Here is a 15,822-nt window from a genome sequence, read left to right on the forward strand (position 1 = left end):
GATCATTCTTCTTCATTCAGCTAGTCTTCAGACAATATCATTGGGTCAAAGACATCCCAAATCCAGTTGTTGCCTGGCTGAGGTGTGGCCGGCCGTCCCGGTGCGGCCCCACTCGCCCGGAACGATGGATGACCCACATTGAACGGCAGTTTATCTCTCGGCTCAGTCAGATACACCTATAGTGACTACCTGACCATGTATTGGAGATTCAGCAGTTCAGCTTAGATATTAATAAAAACCGGGTCGGAGCCGTAATTCCAGGACATCGTCTTTCCAGAAATACCTTGTGATCAATCTTGATACACTACCTTACCTTAGGCAATTGGTGATAGTGATGGTGATAATGTACTTGCCAGTAATTCACTCCGTCCTTGCGGATATTCTCTTGTAAGCTCCTTGCAAGAGCTACCTATGGCATTAATTGCAAGCTCAGTCAAATGACCTTCCCAAAGTAACACAAACCCTCAACTTGTTCCTGCACCTGTACCAGTGGATGCCTTCCTACCTACCTGGTAGGTACCTTGAGTATCTAGGCCGCTTTTTTTTCACCACACATCAGTCAAAATTGACGATCTTTGTCTCGTCAAACCATCTATATCCGATCCCATCCATACTTACATCATGCCCAACAGTATCTTTGGTGCCTGGCAGGCGAAGCTCAAGAAAAGGATCCCACCTCAGCCTCAGCATCCGCTTCCGTTCCCTGAGCTTGTCAAGCCTCACAACAAGATTAGCAGCTAGAGACTGCCACTGAATCGCCGCAGGGCTCGTCTCGATAGATCTGAGGAAATCGATTTTGATGGACCTAGCGAGAATACGTCAACACGGCGCAGAAGCCAGAGATCAAATTCTCAGAATTCGTCGTATGCTCATCTTGCGCGTTGGTTGAAACCGAAACGACGAAAGACAGCTTCCTCTTCAACAAATTTGGAGAAATTGTCAGTATCTGAAGTCCCAGGAGTTCCTCATCTCCTTAGCACAGGTGGGTGGGCTAATAAGTACTCGCTTGCGGCGTATCTGACTATATTCTAGTGGAAGATCTTTCTTATCACCAACCGAGCCTCAGCAGCGCATTTCAATACTCCAGAGAAAGATGGACTCGCAATGGGAGTTCCTCGAGTAACCATTCAGTGTTTCCAATTGGGTCACGCATTCATATCTCCGAATTATCCAAGCCGTTCCTGAAGGACTCTGAATTCGCACCCCCTTCACCAGTCATCGACAAAGGTCCACCTCAGCTAGATCCTCTTCCTGACATGTCTAGCTGTAGCCTGGAAAGATCATCTACTTTACGAGCTTGCATAGAAGCGGCACCGGATGATAAGCGTCTGGAAGACAAATCGCCGCGCTCCACTACTAAGCGTGAACGCATCACAACTCGTCCCAAGGTCTCGGCAGCACTTACATCACAGCCGGTAGGGCGGAAGACACTATCTATCACCAGGCCCTCGTCCTCTTGCGATTTAGTCGCTCCTGCGACAATAGTCGGCTCACTTCGTCGTTTTAACAAATCTGGAGGCTATAGCCACCCGCAAAGAGGTCAGATTCCGTCAAACTGGACTCAGGGTAATTCCGGCATATTACTGTCTATGCAAGATGATTCCATGCAAGAACCTGGCCAATGCTCGCCATCGCGGTGGACCTCGGCCACCACGATTCAACTACCCACAAATTTACTCAAAAGTTCGTACTTGGCTGTCAAAGAAGGCGAGAAACCGTCAGCCATACATTCATCAACGTCGAATACGCAATCGCAGCTCTCAGATCGATCATCCAGCCAAGGCAGCAGGTCAATATATCGCACCGTGGCCTCGAATCTCTATCTTGATTCGTTGTCTCAATTCGAACTTAAGTGATGTTACTGGGCTTGATGGGGGTATTTTATTGTTTAAGCTGGACCTAACAAGTAGTTTATAAAGCTGGCTATAGAATAGAAGGTAGTCAACTAGTAGCAGAGACTCCCTTTTTTTACCTATTCCTAACCGAGATTAAAATAAAGCAGAATGGATAGTCATGGTAAAACAACCTTCCATACTCAAGCTTGTGATGGCCTGGATGATAGATATGACAAATATTCAACAGGACCAAGGCTTCAATTGTGTAAGTGAGGTATTGTATATGCAGAGAAGTGCCATCGCCCAACAAAACGCCGTCATATGCTCTATCAGTACACCCTCGCATTCTTTTTTGCGTCTAAATCGTACATACATCAGTTTAGTTTTACACGAGCTTTTCCCATTGAAAGCTCTTATTCATGGACCCAAGCACAATTCGATGCTCCAATGTACAGGAGCCTCAACGCCGCGGTTTGTCAAAACGGCGAGTGGGTTTCCTGTAGCAGCCACGGATACGGCTCGACTTCAGCATTTTGTTATCGAAACTTCCTGTCGTCACGAATGGCGTTCCAGTTAGGCTTGGGGCCCGGATAGCCACCATAAACGGGTTGCCTCACCGGCCGCATGCCGCCTTTCCGCTTGCGCAGGTCTTGCTCTGGTATTCGCCTTCCAGGTGGCGACTGGCTGTTTTTAGGGTAGATTTTGTACGAGCGGGGGGCGGGCCTTGGAGGCTTTGATTCGAACCTTGAGCTTTCGTCGCGTCGATAGCCATCACCTGGGCCATTATCACGATGCAACCTCCCTTGGTCTGTCTGCTTTGGGGATCGGGGCTTTCCTGCTTGAGTGGTGTCCCAAAAGTTGACCATATTCATGGCCTCATTGTGTGCGGACATATCTTCCTCGGCTGTGCCACGACCCTTCGTCTTGCGCAAGTTGGGTTCCGTTTCCTCCCGGTTGGCATAGAAGGCCTGGATCTCGCGGTTGATGCGTCCCCCGACAGGGTGTATTTCCTTGAGGTCTTCCTCAGGGAGCATCTCCTGCTGAATGACCTTGTTGAATGATCCATACATGATGCGTGCGAGAGCAATTACCTCGCGTTGATCATTGTAAAGAGCCTTCTTTTGTTCCTTCGTCACAGCTTTAACTCGTTTGAAATAGTGATCGTGTAGTTTGCGGTAGGGCACCCACAGACGATCAAGCGCGTCGGTGATCTGGACGCCATAGGCACGTTTGGCACCAGGCACGTCCCCTTCTCTAGCACGAGCACGCAAGTGATAGTGCGTAGACTGAGAAACGTTGAGGTACAGGCGCATGAGATGAGCGTCGGGCACCTCTAGGTGGTTCATCATGCTATCGAGCGCGCGGTCGGCATTCTTGATGACATTTGGGTTGATGTTATCACGAACACATGTTTCAAAGGCTATACGATAGAAGTCTGGTCCAGTGATACTCGCTGGTATTATGTCCAGAATCTCAGTAGCATGACCGCTTGCTTTGGCTTGCTTGAGAATGCTAAAGAGGCGCAGCCAGCAATCCCGGTCAGGCTCGAGATTATATTGGCGAAGAATGAAATTCCAGTATTTGATGCCCAGGCTGTTGAGCTTCGTCTGCAACACAACCTTCAAGATTAGAGACAAAGTATTGTTCCCAGGACTGGTAAAGACACCATTTTTATCCTTCTTAACCACTTGACCGGTGTGAGGATTTGTCTTGCGAGCTTCCTCAGCTGACATTTTTTTGACTTTGGACAAATTGGGTATGTTCATTGTCTGTTCAATGAGATCAAGGACCTCCTTCTTCTCGTTGGTGTCGCTTGATATGATCATCATACGACCCATTGAGCAGACGAGCTCCTCGTCGATGATCAGACGTCCTTGCCTCCATTTACTCATGACTTCTGACCAGATGGATTTGGCGCGCTGAAAACCATTTTTGAGATTGAACTCCTTCTGTTCAGGCGTCAAGTTTTCCAAGCCATCAAGCGTGTTGAATCGTATAGCATTGAGAACGGTAGTATAGGTGTAGGAAGTCGGAGCTCGAGTTGACTCGTTGAGAGTGTCGACGATGGAGAACATGGAGTCCAGGTCGCCCGCTCGGTTGCACACGCTGAGCACAGCATTCAGATGAGTGCTGTTTGGTTCTAGGCGAGAGTCCTTGAAAAGGGCGTTATAGTGCTTTACAGCCTCGAAGACAGCGGTTTTAGGGTGTTTCGACTTGGCAAGACCACGGAACAGGGTTGTGTAGGTTTGCGCATTGGGGAATTGTGCGCGCTTTTTCATCTTCAGATAATGTCAGTATCACAGATGAGAGAAGAATCCGAGGACTATATCTCAAGCCTACCTCGTTGAATAGCTTAATCGCTGCCTTGACTTGTTGCTGGTCGAGCAGATATTCCAGTAGTAAATTCCATGGCACGACCAATTGCATATCTTTACTGCCTTTTTGAACCAAAAGATGGGCTTCATCGAATTTCTTTGCTTCAAGCGCTCTTCTGACATATTCTGCAACTTTCCAAGGGTCATTGTTCAGATATTGTAACTCCTTGTTGACTGCCCGTTCCATTTTAAGGGTTTCCTTCTTTTTCCATATTGCTTCGTCGGCTGGTGCATCGAGGCTTTTTGGAGCATCTTTCGTGATAGCATCAGCTATAGAGCTTGCGTCTTGAGCTGTAGTCGTCACCTCGGTAGTCGGTGTCGTCGTAGAGTTGAACATGCGCTGTGAGTGTTGAAACGAACGGGTTTGGAAAGCAGAAGCAGGCCGAATTTCTAGTCTCTGCCGCGGTGCGAGCTGCAGAGCTCTCCGAAGGCACGCGCCTCCGTGCAATAACCTATCAGCCATGGGAGAGTTGCTGCTTGAGTACCTAGGTTGATCACGGAATTCCAGATATACCCAAGTTAGAGCTGGAGAGAATGGATCCGTCCGTAGGTGCACCAAAAAAAATCTCTTATCTTATCAGCTGAGCGAGGGGCGTTGCATGAGATGCGCTTAACTTTGCCGCGCTTGAGGTACCTAATGCATGTACATTCTGTAATTGCCATAGAGCCACCCCCTTCCCCTGCAGGTCGCTAACAACGCTCTCCCATTTCTAATTGGAGACGCGCTTCGCGGTCGCAGTCCAGTCTAGTCCAGTCCAGTCGAGCCAACGTTTCTTTTCTTTTAACCTTTATAGGGACGAGACAAAACAAGCGAATTGTTTGATCCTCCAAGTATCATCAGTCATCCCTTGTCCTTCTAAACTCATCTTACTATACTCATCGATTTCTGCCGTATACCGATTTTCTTTCATACCACCTCAATCATGGCCAAGGTTGCTACAGATTTCGAAAAGATCATCAACGAGGGTAAGCAACTATCAATTTTTCCAAGTCCCTCATGTCCTTCCCTAACATCGTTTTTCAGGGCGTGAGCGAAAGAAGAACGAAGCCCTTGCCGATCGCATCTTCTCAAAGAACCGTCGCCAAAGCGCCCCCTCCAAGCTCAAGTCCGCCCCCGGCCAATCGCTAGCAAGCCGTGTCGGCGTCAAGAAGGTAGCTACAGCAAAAGACAGGAAGCGATTAGTTGAAGCCAACATGTACAGCAGCGAACTTCCACCATCGGCACCCGCTCGACCCAGCCTGCGCCTGGCAATGTCAACGGAGAATGGACACACGATCTGCATCACTCTGTCTCAGGCGACCTAAGCTCCCGCATCTCAGCTCCCAATGCTGCTCATAAGAGAGCCAACAACCGCCGCGCTGCTCGTCTCTCCGCTGCCGTGGATCGCATGGACACTTCTGGCGATGCGCCACAACAAGTCAACATCGTGAAAGGCAAGGGCAGCGCTGGCAATGGCATGGGAATGACAATTCGGGGTCTCGCAGGTCCCTTCACTATTCTGGCACAAAACTTTGCCCCTGGCACCACAGCCGCTGATATCGAGAGCGCTATGACTCCCATCGGAGGCGAGATTCTGAGCTGTCGCATTGTCAAATCAAACCCATTCCTCCTCTTCGAGCTAGCCTTTGCATCGCGCGAGGGTGGTGAGCGAGTAATCGAGACCTTCAACGATAAGACTGTGAGTCCATCGGGACCAATTTCCATTCAGAACTCTTGCTAAAACTTGTTACAGGCCGATGGTAGAATCATCAAGGTCTACCCTAAGCTAGGAGCCCCTTCAAGCAATACCATTACGTCCAGCAATGCGCCAAGAAACGCCCCAAGCGGTCCCCGTGGCACCCGCGGAAACAAGCCCAACGCTAACGACAACTTTGTTGATGGCTCAATGGGTTTCCCTGATTTAATGGACACCACTACCACAAACGGCTCATCAAGGAACAACCAGTTGTACAGCGATAAAATCGTGGGCGGCAACCGACGAGGCCGAGGTGGTCAAAGAGGTCGCGGTGGGCGATGATGAACTATCGCCTATCTCTTGTTTTTCCTTTATTGCATTTGACGATTACTTCGCAACCTTTGTTGGGACATGGTCTCTAGAGAACAGACTGGGAGGTACCTATCAGCATTAAAATAGCCGGGCAATTTCATGGTGAACCACAACAAGGGGAGCAGTGGGTGTACGAAATTTTGGGCTGGGCGTTCGGGGTTCACGTGTCCAAAATGGGCTATTAAAGCTAATCATTTCATTTTTCTCTCTTTATACTTCGGGTACCCCTAAAAATGGATACCAGTTACGACCATGTGGAAGCAGCTCACTGTCCCAGCTCCCGACAATGGTATCACTTGAGGATGGAGAACCATTCGCATTCATCATGGGTAATTCATGATTTTATACCTCGATTCGTCCGCGCAGAAATGACCCCTTTGAAGCCGCCCAAACCCAAATAATACCAATACAACTACAAAATGGGAATTGTAACCCAAGAACCTTACCCATGATATGCCAAACGCGGTCCCTCCGTCATCATACACCAAGAAGTCGAGACAAGAATAACAATATCTACAGCCAGGCTACAATAGGCATGAATCATATTCAGCCGAGATTTGGCAACTCTGCACCATGTTGAATTCCTGACCAGAAACCCCGTCCCTCCAAGAGCTATACTGACAACAGGAAAAATAACGAGAAAAAAAAAAAAAGAACGCAGCCCCTAGAGTAAACCCAAAACTTCCGCGGCCGTTTCTGAGGCGTGCCTCATCGTGTCGAGACAAAGAAATCCTGTAAACAAACACCACCCCTTTCATCATGGATCTGTGTAATTTGGCCCAACCTATTCCTGTGCTAAATGCTTGTAGCATTGTAATCGAGTCTGAATATCATTCCTTCGAGTTCGTTGAGACCTTGACGCTGAAGTTCCCTTTCCCTGGCTATGAAAAGGAGCCACGCCTCCTCTTTAACCAATTCTGACAAAGTCGACTGGATAGTTCCGAGCACGCGCATATGGCATGGGACGTCTCTTGCCTCGTTGGCGCATGGGTTTCGAAGGGAGTACGGACTTCTAGTACATTAGAACCACCATGGAGTTTTGCTTCGTTACCAACCATGAACTCCGGCCTATTGCACGCTATTACGCAGAGACCTCGGCGGCAGGGCTTCGTTTATCGAGTGAAGTCGCTCGCATCACAGATTGGCGCGGACATCTGGTCCCTTGTTAGGTTAGGCCACTTCAATGCCAGGTGTTCTGGTTTCCCATAAAACCTTCTTCCAGAGTGCGCTCCTCCAAATTGCGGATAAAGTCCCTGTTGCCTCGGCCACCCTGTTGCACGCGGCTACCTCTTCGACCTGCTGCCGTTCGGTTATCGATGCTGCCAGATGCCATACTTTCTCCAGTGGGTGGGTAGTACGCCGGACTAGGCTGTAGACGAATCGGCTGACTGGGGTCGAGATGGCTAGCTACTCGTTGGATGGCAGCGGGGATACCACTCTGTTGCTGCTCCATGGTTGAAGCCCGTTGACGTGCTGGCCTCATACCACCTTGTTGATGCTGATACATGTTGGGCTGGGGCATTTGTGCATATTGCCCCTGAGGCATCTGCTGGGGCGGTTGGGACAAAACCATTTGTCCATACTGCCCGTGTTGTTGTTGGCCGTATGCCGAAGGCATGTTGGCGTGGTTGCCTCCGGGAGAATACATTGAGTTGTTGCCGTACATCTGCGGTTGCGTATGGCCTTGAGGCGCGTACTGATTGGCATAAGGGGTAGGGGCAGCTGAAGCAGCCTGTTGTTGCGCTTGGTGTTGAGCTTGGTGTTGAGCTGCTGCCGCTTGAGCCCGCTGCTTGCTAAGTGCTTCGGCCTGTTGCTGTTGTTGGGTGCCAGGTGCTGGAGACCTATTCAGCGAGCTAGACTTGAGATTCATCGGTGGTATAAAAGGCCCAGTAAACTTCTGTTGAGTGATGAACGGATGAAGTTTGGCTTGCTGGGGAGACCATCTCTCGAGAGGGTTGATTGTAAGAAGGCCGCGGACAAAGTCAATGAACGCGATGCGGTTGTTCATTTCTATCACGGTTAGTATGAGCACACATGATATTCCTACCAGTTCGGATCTTACCTCTATCTATCTCGCTCTGCTTCATGTTCTTCCTAGGCATGGGGTAGGACTTGATAATCTCGGGAAGGGTGTTGGCCTGGAAGTACTTCTTGCTAGGCTGTTCCTTGGTGCCACGTTCTCGGGCATATTGTTCCATGGGTTTAAGCTGGTATGTCCGTCGTCCGAACTCATCTTGTCGCTTTTCGAAAAAGTCGCCCGCCTGCTTCCCCATCTCGATCATCCAGTTCGGGGGGTTACCCAACATTTCAACGATTCGCGAGACCTGGTTATACTCAGAAGATCCTGGAAACAAGGGAAGTCCCAGGAACAGTTCCACCACAATGCATCCAAGGGACCACATATCGATGGCCGAAGAATAGGGAAGACCAAGTAAAACCTCGGGAGATCTGTAAAATCGAGATTGAATATAAGTATACACTGTTTGTCGCTCGTCGCAGGCTGAACCAAAATCAATAATCTTGATGATGGGGCTTTCGAGATTCTTGAGAAGAATATTTTCAGGCTTCAAATCGCAATGTATCAGGCGAGCCTTATTAAGTAGTGCGAGACCGTTAAGGAGCTGTTGAGCGAACACGCGAACCAAAGTAGTGCTGAGTCCTCTGAACTGGTTCTGCTTGATAAGCTCGTAAAGATTGACGCTAAGGAGCTCAAAAACCAAGCAAAGATGTTGGCGGTGAATGAAAGTGTCTTTAAGTCGCAACAAATGATGGTCGTCGTTCTTGTCAAGCTTCGTGTTGAGCTACTCCTTGTTAGTGCGGACCTTGAAGTATGGAATTGATGATCGTACCAAATCAAGGACCGAAACCTCCATCATGCTCTGATTGAAGTAGGCAGTACGATTCTTGATGACCTTGACAGCCACTACTTCCTGCGTCTTGAGGTTCTGACATTTCACGACTTGACCAAAAGTACCCTGCCCCAAGACGTCCAGAATAAGGTAACGGTTTCTAAGAATATATTAGAATTATAAGCAACAAAATTCAGTTTTACACAACATACTTGTGGCCGGCCTCTTCAGATCCAAGAATGTCGTTCACGTAGAGGATGTAGTCACTGTCTTCGTTGTCATAGCCATCGTTCTTGGTACCCTTGCTAGGCTTGGTCAAGACTCTGCGAGGATTGCGCGACGACTCATACTTGAAGCTAGGGTTACAGATGCGATAAGTAGCAGGCAGTTGAACAGTAAGAGCTTGAAGAGGCTGATCATATCGTGAGCAAAAGTGTGTCAAAAGCTGTAGAGGCTTGAAAACATACGCTGATAAAACCGCCTTCAGGGTTGGCGCGACGGAACGGAGGCTGTGAATTGACCTTTGGTTGCAGATCTGCGGGCGAGGAGAGTTGCTTGAACTCGGGAACTGGACCCCTGGTCACTTGCTGGGGCACAGGCCGTCGAGGAGACTTGGGGTCCAGGTTAAAAGCAGCATCGAGATTGCCGACAGCGGAAGAGGGATAATTTTCCTGGTGACTGGCGGACGCGTAAGGGTTGATAGGAGGAAGATGCTGGCCTTGCTGGTGTTGGCGGGCGCCGGGGAAATATGGCGATTGAGAATAATCAGGCTGGCGTGTAGGCGACTGTCGCTGGGAGGTCGGGCTTGTGAATTGGCTGTTTGAAGACGACTTGGGCGCGTAAGGTGAAGTGGGGGACAGGGCCTCCATGGGCGAGTATCGTTGGGCGACAGAAGACTCTTGAGGTGAGTGAAGGTTGACGGGGCGGCTGCCCGACATGTGAGCTTGATGAAGGGGCCTCATGGGGTACTTGATACCAGCATGAGCATCATGAGCATCGTGCATAGCGACGTCACCGTTGCCGTCGCGCATCTGCGAAGGTGAGATTGGAGAGGCGGCCGAGTTGGGGTTACCAACGGGAGCAGAAGCAGGCGGAGCAGCAGCAGAATGGACGGGGGCGCCGCCGTGGAACTGGTCGTATTTGTATCCGCCTTGAGGCGGGGGCTGGTTGGTGTAGTCTCGAGGGGCTTGGGTATTGCCGTTGTGTCGTCTCGAGGAGCCAGGCGAGTTCGCGGAGGGATATTGCTGCCACTGAGGATCCATTGCGCTGACTGACTGCTGCGGAAGCTGAATCAAGCAGCTTAGGGCGACAGCGTCAGTTTGATCGCCGCGATTAAGTAGAGGCGGTCGGTGGTCAGCAGTGAAATCGTTGTTGTGGTGGTGGTTGTCGCGAGTGGAGATGCGTAATGCGTGGTTATCGGGCGTAGACGATGATGTCGACGGTCGATGAGATCCCAGCGACGGGGGGAGGATGAAGGATGGGAGTGAGAAAAATGAGAGTAAGAGGAGAAGGGTCTGGATGGTGTAGTGTAGCGTCGAGTTGCTAGCTGCTAGCTACAATCCAATGCAGAGAGAGCACAGAGAAAATGGATGGGATGTGATGGTTGGCTGGCAGCTGGTTGCTGGTTGGGCCGGGTGCAGTGTGGTCGCTCGCCAAGTTGGAGATGGATCGAGTTGGGTCTCGTCGCGCAGGTCCTGTCCTGTAAGAACGGGTTAGGCAATATTGCGGTAGAACGGACTAACCCAGGCCGTCCTAATAGAACTAACAACAGCTACAGCGTGCGTATTGAGAAGGAGCAACAATGGGCACGCCAGGCTCTCAGAATATCGTACCGTCGTCTCGTACCGTACCGTAAAGAGAGATGAGGGGGCGGGAGGATGGATTGGGCCGACAGTGGAGGCCCAAGCCAAGGCCCGGGGGTGGATATGGGCAGTCAGGTCAAGCAAAACAAGATCAGGTAAAGTATCTGTAGATGGTAGGTATTGGTTCGGTAGAGGACTCAAGCTTTGAAGCGAGAATTAAGAGGGTAAGGAAAATGAGGAGGAAGTTTGCTGTATAGGAAGGGATGCTCTAGATTCTAGACTTCAGAGCGTTGATGAATGAAGCCATTCATTATATGGATGGTGAGTTGATGTGGGAGGGAGGTTGAGATCTCGTTGGTGCAGATACTGACTGTCTGTAGATGGATGCCAGAGGAAGAAGAGAGGGCAAGAGTCAAGAAGGTTGATATCACCTCAATTACCTTAGATTGCAATAAGCCCACCTGCCTCAGCGAGATATAATTAAATTCCATTACCTACCTATCTTCTCAATTGCAAGTCAATTAGAATTCAGCGCATTTTACCAACACGTAAAAGCTAGTTATATCAATGCTTTAATTGCGCATGATTTAACTTTCATGCTGTTGTCCTTCGTTGCTCACGTCAACACGAGTTACGAGCCCAGTTCAGACGTTGAAACATCTGCAGCAACGATATATGCATCAAGTATCAGCAACTCAACGCTATGGACACAAAACTTTCGTTGCAGCAAAATAAAGTAACCAACAGCTGAACGTTACGCAATTACATTGGACCAAGTAAATGCATGTAGAAATCTTCTTGGTCTTGATTCCTCACTCGGCTCTTCCCAGCCAACAGCAAAAAGTCAAAAAGAAGCCCACCACTGTAACCACTACATCAGGTGCCTACTGAAGGCCGTAGGTACACGAGCAAAACAGAAACGTGCGAGATTTGCGGCGCTTTAGGCTTGTTTCCCAGTTTGCTCTACTACCCTGCCACAACAACAAGGGGGTACGCCGCAGTGGACAGGTTGTGATGATCCCCCTCTATCAACTGTCAAATCACCACTGACTTTTACTCAACGATGCACATATTCTGCCTTTCTACGCGCAATCAGAGCCGATCCGCTTTACAACGTGGCAAAACAAGGGTAATTTTTAACAGTACATACAGTATCTTGTTGCCTCTGGTCAGCGGGGTCATTATCAGCCCTTCCCGGCTATCCTCTGCTACTATGTACGCGCGCACCAGAATTTGGCTTATGACTCTGCCTCTGACACGAGCGACACATAACACATACACCCCGGAAATTACCATTCATTGATCGATACCTCCCTCAGTCGGTCAGCTTACGATCTCAATTTCCCAATACAAATCTATTATCATTGGCATTATCCTTAACTTGCCTACCTAGGTATGCTGTCATCATCAACATGGGTTCTCTCATAATCTACAGCCCAATAGGTATTACTACCCATGCCATAGACGTTAGCCAATTAACCCACCATGTTAAAAATGACGTCCTTTTCAGGGTCCTGAGGAGTTACCACGGAATAAAAATCAAGTTTCACATTCTAAACGGCTCCCGGCCCTTCTCACCGTATCTGGTAGGACAAGACGGTAGCCTGTAGGTATCAAACCCCAGAGCCTCTTCTGCCCCGTTTATTTCGTTGGCGCTTCATGAGCTTGCCATCCCATCTGTCCATCCATCCAATCTGAACCTACGTGGCTCCTGCGTCTATTTACACATTTACTGGGGTTCACTGGTGCCAAATATCTAACACGTAGGCCTGTTGCTACGCCAATTCATATGTAGAAACCTCACTTCTCAGCTTGGGCATCATTATCGAGATGGAAACTTTGAAGACTGGCAACATCTCGGCAGAACGGTTCGATTGTGGTGTCACCCTACGCCATTATCCAATTGATCAGAGAAAGGCCGAGGGTTCCACGACCGATAGTCAAGTGAGATTGTCTTGTTGTTTTATTCATCCGTTTCATCAACTGCCGCCGTCTTGTCGCCTAATTTTCTTCGAGGGAATCCTGTGCACCTCGAGCAACATCCGCCAACGACCCCCAACCTGCGTGTCTCCGACATCTTCCACTTCCTCACCTTTTATCATCAATCTTACAGAGTCGTCAAGTCGTCGTTCCATCATATCGTGTGCGAGAAGTATTAATGAAAAAGGAGAAAGAAGAAAAATGTCCCGTTAAGAAAGAAAAAGGTCGCCGCTAAATACATAGGTGAGAATCCACGGAATGGAACTGCCACCCCCTTCGCCAGCCATTGAAATATCAATCAGATGCTCCATGAGACACAAGAATGGATGAAACGCTCATGACGTCGTCAGATAGGGAAAATTAAAGTGCCAGACTGGCTCCTGACTTAATGCAACAAAGTCAAGGTGAAGAAATGTTGGTGGTATCCTAGAATTAGCGCTCGTACAGAGAGATTGAGATTGAGATTGAGATTGAGAGAGATTTGAGAAACATGTGGCGCTCCCTGACTTTTATCGACGAAACAGGAATATAAGAGAAGAGAAGAGAGAAACGCATACATCCGTTTGTAAGCAAGAGAGGAAAATTGCCCTTTTTTTCCCATAACACGGAACGGGGGTATCACAGGCCTGAACTGTAATAATGCTTGAAGATACTGAGAAAAGAGTAATGGAAGCAACAGAAGCAAGCACAAGAGAGAAATCCACAGAAACGTGAGAAAGAAGAAAGGGGAATCATGAAAAGCGGACAAAGAGAAACCCGTCCCGGGGCATGATCAAGTGGTAGACACCTCCGCCCCGATACCACCATGTCCAGCTTTCGTCCAGCTTTTTGGCTTGTCTTGCTCTGGTTTGGTTGTTGCCCCCTAGGCCTGATAACCACCAAATCCATTGTTGAAGTTCTGTCCAGGGCGAGGCTGGGCCCATTCAGCATTGGGAGGCTGTTGGCCCCTGCCGTAGCCGCCCGCGCTTTGAGGAGCAGCATATCCCATTGGTGATCCAGCATAGCCGGCCGGTGATCCAGTTTGTGGTCCACCGTAGTTTCCAGGCTGTCCTCCGTACTGGGCTAAGTCATTGTCAGCTACTGCTACGATTAAGCTTTGCTCACATTTCACTTACCACCGTACTGAGGATAGTATGTAGGCGTGCCCGGGAAGCCAGGAGCTTGAGCACTCTGTGGGCTGTAAGGCTGAGCAGGGTCAAAGGCTCCTTGAGCACTAGGCGTCTTATCCTTGCCCCACTGTGGTCAATTGTCAGCTGCCATCTCTGAATTGCAACACGGGTAAAACATACACTGCACTTGAGGGGTCGTCCGTTAACGTTATACCCGTTCATCTGGCAGATCGCCATAGCCGCGTTCTCGTGGGTATCCATCTTAATGAAAGCAAAACCTCGATCGGCCTGGAATCGAGACTCAACAACGAAACCGAAGTTCTGGAACAGAGGAACCACATCGTTGGGAGTTGTGTAAGGAGTAAGGTTGCCGACATAGACAGTTGTTTGCCAGCTGGGAGTTTGAGTCAGAATAACCTCGTAACTAGCGACGCCATGTGCTGGGAATTGGTGGTGCCCGTAAGGGGTGGTAGGCGTCATGCCCATCGCCTGCATAGCTTGCTGCTGGGCCATTGAAGGTTGGCCCTTCTGGTTTGCCCAATTGCATCGGATGGCTCGCGAGCCGAGCCACTCGCCGTCCATGGAGCTCAGAGCCTTTTCGGCTTCAGGGCGGTCGCGGAAGGCAACAAAACCGTAACCTCGAGATCGGCCGGTCTTCATATCCCACATGACACGAGCTTCTGAAACGGAACCAAAAGCAGAGAAAGCTTGAAGGAGGACCTCATCGTTGACTTCGTTGGACAAATCACCGACAAAGATGTGGAAATGATTCGAGGTGTCCTCCTTGTTGGTAGTGTTCGACTGATAGGCCCAGTTGACTCGGATTTCCTAAGCTACGGTTAGCGGGCGACGTTCGAGATGTTGTTGGATTTCGTTGAGGGGCAATGTACCGATTGGTGAACTCGTCGTCCATTGAGGGTCTGCATAGCACGCTCAGCGGCACCAGGGTCGTCATACTCGACAAAGCCATAGTTATAACCACGCGCCTGTGAATGCACTGTTAGCCCACCATACCACATCCACAAAATTTCTTAGGATTGTAGCAAGACCTACGTTCTTGTCGGGAATGATCTTGACGTTCTGAACATGACCCGTAGTCTCGAAGATCTGACGCAAGACTTCCTCAGTTACACGCTGGTCCAAACCACCAATGTAGAGGGCACGCTTGTTGGGCTCAGGGGCAGCACGACGGAAGCCACCTGCACTGGTGGGCGACATGATGCCTCCTTGATCGGCAGCAGATCTGGGGGAGGTGATGGCAGTCGGGATCGGGTTGGTATTCTGAGGGATATGCAGAGGCGGAGGGGCCATAGGCTGTCCATTCTGGCCAGCTTCGAAGCCAGGGGCGCCGGCACCAGCCTGAGGGGGGGGAGGCAGCTGGCCTGGGTTAGAGGGCGTTCCAGCGTCGGCCATGTTGTATGATATCGTGTCTGGGGTGATGATCAAGAAGGATGAGTAACGGAAGGATAGGACGACAAAGCAGAGGTAGAAGAGGAATTGGAGGCTACCTATGAGCTGTGTTGTACTGAAGTCGGTCGGTCGAGGTGGAGAGTCGGCGGTCGGTGACAATATGTACCTGTACCTCCTAGCGTTTGACAGGACAGGGGTCCAACTGGATGAGTAGACAACCTGGAGCTAAGAGTGACACGGTGGGCACAGGGAGAGAGAGAGGGGCTGGCGTCTGGGTCTGGTCTGACAACGGGGTCCAGACGAAAGCTTTGGGACTGGGGTGGGAGGTTGTAGTGGAAACTCCAACGTCTGAAATCTCCAAGAAGCGGTTGATGGTGACGCGAACGAAGGCGCAAGCTTTCGGAGAGGAGCGAC

At 49.8% G+C, this 15,822-nt stretch overlaps 5 protein-coding genes across 5 annotated transcripts; 2 read left to right on the forward strand and 3 right to left on the reverse strand.

Moving 5' to 3' along the window:
• Positions 1-343: 343 nt before the first annotated feature.
• Positions 344-1,856, forward strand: FOBCDRAFT_205331 (uncharacterized protein; the record flags this gene model as incomplete). The annotated part of the gene is made up of 4 exons (XM_059609148.1): positions 344-387; positions 453-512; positions 765-982; positions 1,033-1,856. 4 exons carry the CDS (start codon positions 344-346, stop codon positions 1,854-1,856), a joined length of 1,146 nt encoding a protein of 381 aa, XP_059465623.1.
• Positions 1,857-2,057: 201 nt separating this feature from the next.
• Positions 2,058-4,720, reverse strand: FOBCDRAFT_48586 (uncharacterized protein). The gene is made up of 2 exons (XM_031188317.3): positions 4,176-4,720; positions 2,058-4,114 (listed from the first exon to the last, which is right to left on the reverse strand). Exons 1-2 carry the CDS (start codon positions 4,671-4,673, stop codon positions 2,372-2,374), a joined length of 2,241 nt encoding a protein of 746 aa, XP_031035582.2. The 5' UTR covers positions 4,674-4,720; the 3' UTR covers positions 2,058-2,371.
• Positions 4,721-5,002: 282 nt separating this feature from the next.
• Positions 5,003-6,360, forward strand: FOBCDRAFT_48605 (uncharacterized protein). Its single transcript, XM_031188315.3, has 4 exons — positions 5,003-5,176; positions 5,235-5,362; positions 5,413-5,889; positions 5,944-6,360. The coding sequence occupies exons 1-4, from the start codon at positions 5,134-5,136 to the stop codon at positions 6,226-6,228; spliced, it is 933 nt and encodes a 310-aa protein (XP_031035580.2). The 5' UTR covers positions 5,003-5,133; the 3' UTR covers positions 6,229-6,360.
• A 1,078-nt stretch (positions 6,361-7,438) lies between these two features.
• FOBCDRAFT_242717 (uncharacterized protein) lies at positions 7,439-11,400 on the reverse strand (the record flags this gene model as incomplete). Its single annotated transcript, XM_031188303.3, has 7 exons — positions 7,439-8,268; positions 8,321-9,059; positions 9,108-9,267; positions 9,320-9,519; positions 9,575-10,660; positions 10,940-11,073; positions 11,277-11,400. The coding sequence occupies 7 exons, from the start codon at positions 11,398-11,400 to the stop codon at positions 7,439-7,441; spliced, it is 3,273 nt and encodes a 1,090-aa protein (XP_031035568.3).
• Positions 11,401-13,620: 2,220 nt separating this feature from the next.
• FOBCDRAFT_48632 (uncharacterized protein) lies at positions 13,621-15,512 on the reverse strand. The gene is made up of 5 exons (XM_031188300.3): positions 15,052-15,512; positions 14,889-14,984; positions 14,179-14,826; positions 14,005-14,125; positions 13,621-13,951 (listed from the first exon to the last, which is right to left on the reverse strand). Exons 1-5 carry the CDS (start codon positions 15,409-15,411, stop codon positions 13,752-13,754), a joined length of 1,425 nt encoding a protein of 474 aa, XP_031035565.1. The 5' UTR covers positions 15,412-15,512; the 3' UTR covers positions 13,621-13,751.
• Positions 15,513-15,822: the final 310 nt, after the last annotated feature.

Source organism: Fusarium oxysporum, chromosome VIII, assembly GCF_013085055.1.
Source record: "Fusarium oxysporum Fo47 chromosome VIII, complete sequence".
Lineage (NCBI taxonomy): Eukaryota > Fungi > Ascomycota > Sordariomycetes > Hypocreales > Nectriaceae > Fusarium > Fusarium oxysporum.